The sequence below is a fragment of the Callithrix jacchus genome, chromosome 8 (genome assembly GCF_049354715.1).
Source record: "Callithrix jacchus isolate 240 chromosome 8, calJac240_pri, whole genome shotgun sequence".
NCBI classification, from domain to species: domain Eukaryota; kingdom Metazoa; phylum Chordata; class Mammalia; order Primates; family Cebidae; genus Callithrix; species Callithrix jacchus.
In genome coordinates, this window is record NC_133509.1 from 109,958,605 (window position 1) to 109,967,167 (window position 8,563).

The window sequence follows — 8,563 nt, forward strand, 5'->3', positions numbered from 1 at the left end:
ATGCCTGTAATCCCAGCTACTCAGGAGGCTGAGGCAGGAGAATCACTTGAACCTAGGAGGCAGAGGTTGTGGTGAGCTGAGATCACACCATTGTACTCCAGCCTGGGCAACAAGAAAAAAACTATCTTTTACAATTTAGCTCATATAACACCTTTGTGTAAAGTTTGACAATGTCCTAATGTCCTAATGTATATCAGCCATTTCCAGAAAGGTAGCAGGGTACTGAGGAGCCATCTCTTCATGGAACTCCTTTTATTCTTTTTTGAGACAAAGTCTCACTCTGTTGCCCAGGCTAGAGTGCCCAGGCTAGATCATGCAGGCACGATCTCGGCTCACTGCAACCTCTGCCTCCTGGGTTCAAGGACTCAGCCTCCCGAGTAGCTGGGACTACAGGCTTGTGCCACTACGCCTGGCTGATTTTTTGTATTTTTAGTAGAGATGGGGTTTCACTGTGTTAGCCAGGATGGTCTCAATCTCCTGACCTCATGATCCACTTGCCTTGGCCTCCCAAAGTGCTGGGATTTCAGGTGTTAGCCACTGCGCCAGACCCACAGAACTTCTACACCAAAAATATTTTTCATTAGAATCTATGAGTTAACATGACACTCAAAAGTTCACTAAAAGGTATGCTAATCCAGAATGCTAAGTAAGCTAAAGTGTTTTAAATATCTAGATTCAACAGGAAGAGATATTTATGTTGAGTACGGCAGTTAAGATTTCCCCCTTCCTTTTAGCAACAGCTATCTCACAGTGTCATGTAATGCAGTTATTTTTTTGGCACCATATCAGAAGCAGTTGCATCTCAGGAAGATGAGGTGCCAGTGCTGTAGATTTACCTCTGATAAACATTCAGTATAAATCAGGACATAAAACTACATAGATTGAAAAGCACATAATGTGGCTTTAAGACCAACTTGATAGTCAGAGGAATCTTAGTCAAAGAAATGAGTTTTCTCCTAATACTACTGAAATACTACTGAAGTTACTACAGTGATTTTTTTTTTCCACAAGGAAAAAAACAGAAAAACACTGAAAAGTAAAGGTCTTATTTAACCTTAAAGAAATCACAGCTTCCTACTAAAGATACTTATCCTCAGGAGAAATTATAAATTGACTTATAACTACATTTATACAAGTTCCATTCTTTTGCAGCATTCAAAACTTTTAATATGTATACAGATGTAATGTTTATCCTCGTAGTGCAAAGCCAAAATTACAGCCAAATGGAAATCAACTTTATCACCTCTAAACATCTGGTTCTCAAAACACTGCCAGGTCGATGTCACTTTAAATGTCCACCAAGAGCCCAGAGTACTAGTGCAGGCTCTAATGTAACCCTGTGGTACTATCTAATAGCCATACTATTGTCTTCCTGCATAACAGCTACTTACACTATAAAGAGATGAAGGAGATTTTACCATATGCCTTATAATAAGGTATACATTTGAGGTTGGGCGCGGTGGCTCACACTTGTAATCCCAGCACTTTGGGAGGCCGAGGCAGGTGGATCACAAGGTCAGGAGTTCGAGACCAGCCTGACCAACATGGTGAAACCCCATCTCTACTAAAAATACAAAAATTAGCTGGGCATGGTGGTGCACACCTGTAATCCCAGCTACTCAGGTGGCTGAGGCAGAATTGCTTGAACCTGGGAGGCGGAGGTTGCAGTGAGCCTAGATCAATACCACTGCACTCCAGCCTGGGTGACAGCGTGAGACCCCGTCTCAAAATAAATAAATAAATAAAGTACATTTGAAAAGTATAGTCATGAAAATACATACTTGACCTATATTTTGAAAAGTTCATGGACAAGTCCTACTTTCTAGAAAGAAAAAGTTCATAAATATAGTACTGTACTAAGCCACAGAGTTTACTGGGAAACCTAGGATGGTTACAGAATCATTCTGGCCCTTAACCTGGAAGCCATGCAGAGAAACTTCCAGTACAATACCATGCTGACACTGCACGTGCCTTTAAAGACATATTTTTAGGAGAGCTGGGCATCTGAGAAGAAGGGAAAACAAGGTAGGAAAGTACTGTGGACCTTCCCAACTATTAATAGTATCATTTTCATTAAAATTTGACAGTCTCCTCCACCTTTTACATTGTTGTTCTTGGTATATACTCATCACCCCCTTTCTTACACATATACACACCCATAGACATATATATACGCACTTAAATCCCTTCACTGTACTTCTCTATTTAAATAGTGTTGGACCTAGAGGCTGGGCACGATGGCTCACACCTGTACTCCCAGCACTTTGGGAGGCCAAGGCAGGTGGAACACTTGAGGCTGGGAGTTTGAGACCAGCCTGGCCAACATGGTGAAACTCTGTCTCTACTAAAAATACAAAAATTTAGCTGGGCGTGGTGGTGTGTTCTTGTAATCCAAGCTACATGGGAGGCTGAGGCAGGAGAATTACTTGAACTGGGGGTCAGAGGTTGCAGTGAGCTGAGAGATTGCGCCACTGCACTCCAGCCTGGGTGACAGAGCAAGACTCTGTCTCAAAAAAAAAAAAATTAGTGTTGGACCTAGAGAATCTTCATATAGCATGAAAACACAACATGTTTTATAAGTGGTCTTTAAAATGTTCTATCTATTGAGATCATCTCTTTGGATAATGAGGGTCTTATTCCTTGTCCAGCATTCCCATCTCCAAGAGCATCTCATGCACATGAACACTACATACTTACCATTCTCAAGTACAACATCCACAGCCACAGTCGTCAGGTCTTTAGTACAAGCAGCCCGAACGTCCTCAGTTGGGGCAATGAATGTGCTGAGTCCAGTCATTTTGTTGACATAAACCATTCTTCCCAAGGCTACATCAAAATGCTGCTGCCAATCCGAACAACACGTGTTTGACTCTTCATTTTCGGAACAAGTTCTTGCTTTAGATTCCTCACTTTGAAAACAAATTCCATTTTGGTCACCTGTGGCATCTTCTACCAGATTCATTAACATTCCACTGGGAGAGTCAGGACTTCCTATCTGTTCTTCTGAAGCTCTTAGAAGAACATCTGAATCTTTACCGATAACTTTAGAATTATTACAGGGCAATACCAAAGGAGTTTGTGATATCACAGAGTTCTCTGTTGTACTGCTGTTAGAGTGTGTTTCACTACTTTTATTAAAGGAATTACCCTGTGTGGCAGAATCTGATACTGGAATGACACCATTCTCTACTTTTTCATGCTTGTTTTTAAATAACATACAAAAATCTTGTGTTAATACATTGTACAACTCGCTGTCTTTCCTACTAGAATCTGAATTTGGAAGTTCATTAAAAGGACTCGTCATCTCCATTGTTTGAGTTTCTTTTTCAGAATCCTTCAGTCTGGATAATTTAGAGGCTAGTGATTCAGATGATTTCTCAAGGTCCAGAGGTTTTCTATTAAAGAGAGAGAACTCTTTCAGGGTCATAGGGTTTTCTCTCAAACCAGGCATCTGTTCTAAACAATCTTCATCCTTGGAGAATGGACACTTCTCTGAGTAAAGGATGTGGCTTGCTGGTTGCCAACTACTATTTGAATAACTATGCTTCGTAGTAGTGATTTTACAAACATCAGCATTGTCTAAGCGGTTCTTGTCCTTCAGCAGAATGTCAGGTTCAACTTGAGGACAGAGATTGGTAGTGACTTCGACATTACTTTCCTCTACTTCTGTATCCTGTGGATTTTCAATCTTTCCATATTGCCTCTTGAACTTCTCTAATGATCCTAGTTGTGAACTCAAGCTTAGCTTCTTACGGACAATTGGTTTGGAGGAACCGATTAATTTATCTGTTTTCTTAATATCATTTGAAACACTTCTATACCAGGGGAAAGAGGGGGATGTATCAGATAACATGCAACCTGTTTGTGATTTTTTGCTACCTTCCTGAAAAGTAGAAAACATTTTATAAGTTGCTGTAGGTTCATTCTCTAGCCCATAACTTATATTTGTTCTGCAAATTTTTTTGTTGGGTAATTGAGCAGATTCTTTACTTAAAGTGCTGGCTAAATGTTTTATGTCTGGAGTTTCAACTGAATGATGTGTTCTATTTCCAAATGTTTCTTGGGCACTTGTGGGACCAGGTCTAACATAACTTTTAAATGAATGTTCTGTTTCTGTTGATTTAGTTTTCTCATTTTGTACCACATGAGTTATAAAGCCAGTGGAACATAATTTAACTCGTCCATAACTAAAAACATTTCTTCCTCCACAGTTGCTAGGTTCTTTTTGTCTTTTCTCTTTCTCTGTCTGAGCACTATGTACTCCCAATAATGTTGCCTCAGAAGGCAGAGGCTGGCATCCCACTTCAGTAGCATCTTTAAATTTCTCTGGTTGATTCTGAATTCTACTATTTTTCAAGATGTTGGCAGCCATGCCATTAACAGTACTTTCTTTCCATATTGTTAGATTCTCTCTGCTCTCTTCAAAGTGACGTGGTGTCTGAGAGGGGCTTAAAAACATTTCCGAACTGGTTCCACATGGATTTTCTAAAAAGCTATGTTCCAGGCAAGATTTTTTATGTTTCTCATTTTCTCCTGTTTCTGATGCAACAATTGCCTCTTGTTCTAACATCTTTGATTCTGAGCAAGAGCTGTCTTTGTTTTGTGACGATGGCTCTGTCATTTTGTTGTGGCCTGGACCACCTGATTCACAAGTGTACAAAAGTGAATTATTTGTATTTCTTCTGATAGCTTCTAAATCCCTAGAATTCTGTGTGTTTATGTTTTCTGTAGTAGCTTTTCTTTTCACAGCTTTTGACTGCAAATTAAACACCTCATAGGAATCTAAAATATTATTACACGCTTCCTGGAAACTGCCCTGGTTACTCCTCTCATTGGAAGTCACATGCTTCTGAAGAGTAGCACCAAATAAACTAAAACCGTTATCTTCACTAAATTCCTTAATATCCTCACCTGATAATTCCACAAATAATTTTTCTTGCTTTAAAAACATTTTCACTCCTTCCTGAATGCAATACAAGAGAGTGTCCCAGTTCTGAAACTCAATCAGAGTTTTGGCTGGCTCCATGCACACATCATACTCACAGAACTGGCACTGCACATTAATTACATATATACCATAGAGTTCTGGGGTAGACCGGGGCCGAGGACTTGAATTCATTTGTCTACTGCTGGAACCATTCTTTGGCTTGCATATAATACTTTCTTTCCTTAATAAAAAGTCAATGAGTTTATGTAGCTTTGTCCTTAAAATTAGTCTTTTGTTCACAAATAAAAACTGCATATTCTTATTGTAATGTGCTTCAGAGCTGATATAGCCATTAAGCTCAAACTCTTTATATTTAAAACTTATTTCTCTTAACTTTTGGGACTTCCCCAATCCATAAATTTGACAAAATCGGGAACATACGTCTTTGGTTCTGGGGAGCTGAAGAACCATGGAACCGGAAACATCATTTCTCAAAGAGAAAGAAATGGAAGGGTGCATGAGTGAGAGAGCTTCTATCCTCTGCCTAACCTTCTCAAACTCCAGCCTAGGGTCCATGCATTTCCTCCGTACAGGCAGCTGGTAAAATAGGTTATACACTGTTACAGTTGTCCCAGCGCTTGGTCTAGTCACATCAGCTTCACAAGCTTTCAGGGCTTTTCCATTCTGAAACAGTTTCACAAAAGTTTTCATTGTCCTGTTTTTCTTGGATGAAATTTCCACAGTGCTGGCCATGTCAGCAATACTTGCCAAGGCCTCTCCTCGGAAACCATAAAACCTTGGATTCTCCAAGTCCTGTACCGAGTGGCATTTACTGGTGAAATAACGATTTCCCACTTTGTCTACATCATCACTCCCCATTCCAAATCCATTGTCTATCACTTGAACTTGGAAGGTTTCCATATTCACCCTGACAGCCACACATTTTGCTTCAGCATCAATACTGTTGAGGGCAAGTTCCTCAACACATTGGCCCAAGGAGCTTATGGCCAAACCTGAACGCAATTTGGCTTGTACTTCAGCTGACAAGCACTTGATCATGGCAGGTAGAAAGATGGTGAGAATGCCAGGCACTGGTTTCCTTCTCTGACTGGAAATAATTGCCTATAGGAGAAAAAAACCACACACACACACACATAATCAAAGCTTCAGCATTACACAGTATTACACATTTCTTTCAAGCATTATGAAGAAATAGCATCTGAGGTAAATGAAATTGCTCTTATTAAACTGAATTGTGAAACCAAAGCAAAACAAAGTTATACCTCTGATCTCTAGGCACAGCTCATGCTTGGTGCAATAAATTAACATCCAAAGAAACATTCATAATTTCATAATTTTCAATGCTCCTTTCTAAATTCCACATGCCCTAAAGTGAAATCATAATTACACTTGAAGTTGACTGGTAAAGACAGGATTCGAAATTCTAACCACTTCACCAAAAACAGATGCCTAAATTAAATACAGCTAAGAAACATTAGCTAGAAATTATTCATGACAAAAATTTCCAAGGTAGTTTCATAACATTTATGCATTACACAATAACCATGACTTTTAGAAAAATACTTAAAGTGAATTGCTAAGACATTGTAATAAGGTGAAGCAACAGGAAGAAATTTTAAAAATCAAATTGTTGTCAAGGAAAGGTTGGGGGCATTAGGAGATTATCATTATTATAATTAAGCATAGTCACCTCAGGGGAAAGAGGCCAAGAAAGGGAAAAGATAAAGAAGGAAAATTCCTTTCCATATAAACCTTTCTTTGCCATTTGATTGTTAAATCCTGTTTAATCTTTGATGTTTTTATAAGGTCGTTATTATTCTTTTTTTTTTTTTAAACAGGGTCTCGCTCTGTCACCCAGGCTGGAGTGCAATGAGAGTCTCGGCTCAGTGCAGCCTTTCTTTTTCTCTCAGGCTCAAGCAATCCTCCAGCCTCAACCCCCCGAGTAGCTGGGATTATAGGCGCCCACCACCACGCCTGGCTAATTTTTATCTTTTATGTAGAGACGAGGTTTCACCATGTTGGCCAGGTTGGTCTCGAACTCCTGAGCTCAAGTGATCCTCCCGCCTTGGCCTCCCAAAGTGCTGGAATTACAGGTGTGAGCCACTGCGCCCGGGCCAGAAGGTCATTATTATTAATACTCTTTTGGTCTTTACAGATGGGCATAAACTACTTTGGCAATAATGATGGCATGGAGCTGCCTGAACTTGATTTTAACTTTTCCTGCAAGTAAAAAAACAAAAAACGAAAAAACCAGACCGTAAGATTCTATTGGCATTAAAGGTATTCCCCTCTTCTCCATCAGAGAGCCGTGTAGTTGGGCCCTATGCAGGCAGTGGCGCTGGTTTTCCAAACTCGGGAAAATCAGGGCTCTAACTGCAGAGCTTCTGCTGCTTTCTAAACTAATGCACTCTGTAGCCGGCAGCAAGTGAGGGGTAAAGGTTTAATAAGTATTCCGATTAATGTAAGCCCAACGATTTCCTGATGACGTCTCCCAGCGCCTGGGACGGACGGGACGCATGGGCCCGAATCCAGGGCCCAGGGGCCTGGGAGCGCCTCGCGGGTCGAGCCCCGGGCAGCGCCGCCTTCCAGCCAGGCCCAGCCCCTCCCCAGCCTGCCCCGTCCGCGTCCCCACACTGGGCCCGCCCCGCTGCCAGGCCGCCGGGCCTCCCGGGCCCTTGCGCATCTGGCTCCGAAAGCTGCACCAGGGTTCTTCTGGTGTTAGAAGAGCTCCCGGAATCGTCTTTTCGTCGCGTGCTTCCCCTAGAGTCACCTCGAGTCCCGCTTAACCAACTCCCAAACGCCAACCGCCTCGGACGCTGATGCGCGCACCTTGGGTCTTGAGGCTCGTGCACGTAAGAGCCCACGAGCATGCGCTTCGGAGGGGGCGCGCCAGGCCGCGACACGCCAGTGCACATGCGCGCCAGGTGTTCCAGCCAAGGATCCGCATCCCAGGGTTTAGTGAATGGTACCTACGATTCTCGATCCTCATTTTTTGCATGGTGTGAAAGATTATGCAGTAACTTTGACTTTTGTTTTTGTGTTTTTTTCCCTTTCCCTTTTTGTCATTTTCACCTTTGCTCTTACTACCGTTTAATTCTCTCTCTCTCTATATATATTTTTTGAGACGGAGTTTCGCTCTTGTTACCCAGACTGGAGTGAAATGGCACGATCTCGGCTCACTGCAACCTCCGCCTTCTGGGTTCAAGCAGTTCTCCTGCCTCAGCCTCCCGAGTAGGTGGGACTACAGGCACGCACCACCATGCCCAGCTAATTTTAGTATTTTTAGTAGAGACGAAGTTTCATCTTGTTGACCAGGATGGTCTCCATCTCTTGACCTCGTGATCCACCCGCCTCAGTCTCCCAAAGTGCTGGGATTATAGGCGTGAGCCACCGTGCCCGGCCTAATTCAATATATATTTTATGTGTTTGCGGATTGTCTTCTCTCCCTAGAATGTAACCTAGGTGAAGGTAAGGATTTTGTCTATTTTGTTTACTGCTGTATCCCAGTGACCAAGAACAGTGCCTGACCTATGGTACTGAATGAATGAATATTCCAGAGGCTTCCATCTTAGAATTATAGCATTTGGAACTGAAAAAGGCTCAGAAACTGTAGCT

General features: G+C 41.8%; 1 protein-coding gene across 23 annotated transcripts in view; it reads right to left on the reverse strand.

The window, feature by feature from the left end:
* Positions 1 to 7,810, reverse strand: part of MLH3 (mutL homolog 3) — a 33,454-nt gene extending 25,644 nt beyond the window's left edge. For 9 of the 23 annotated variants that reach the window (XR_013521398.1, XR_013521402.1, XR_013521395.1 and 6 more), the window contains exons 1-2: positions 7,719 to 7,798; positions 2,698 to 6,049 (exon numbers count right to left, since the gene is read on the reverse strand). Coding sequence is in view for 13 of the 23 variants with exons in the window: in XM_078335461.1 (XP_078191587.1) it covers positions 2,698 to 5,986 (3,289 nt within the window). In the remaining 10 variants the exon portion in view is untranslated. Of the gene's footprint in view, positions 1 to 2,697; positions 6,050 to 6,210; positions 6,315 to 6,962; positions 7,171 to 7,204; positions 7,383 to 7,718 lie in introns of those variants that run through there. The other 14 variants (XR_013521403.1, XR_013521401.1, XR_013521397.1 and 11 more) reach the window with 6 other exon arrangements.
* Positions 7,811 to 8,563: the final 753 nt, after the last annotated feature.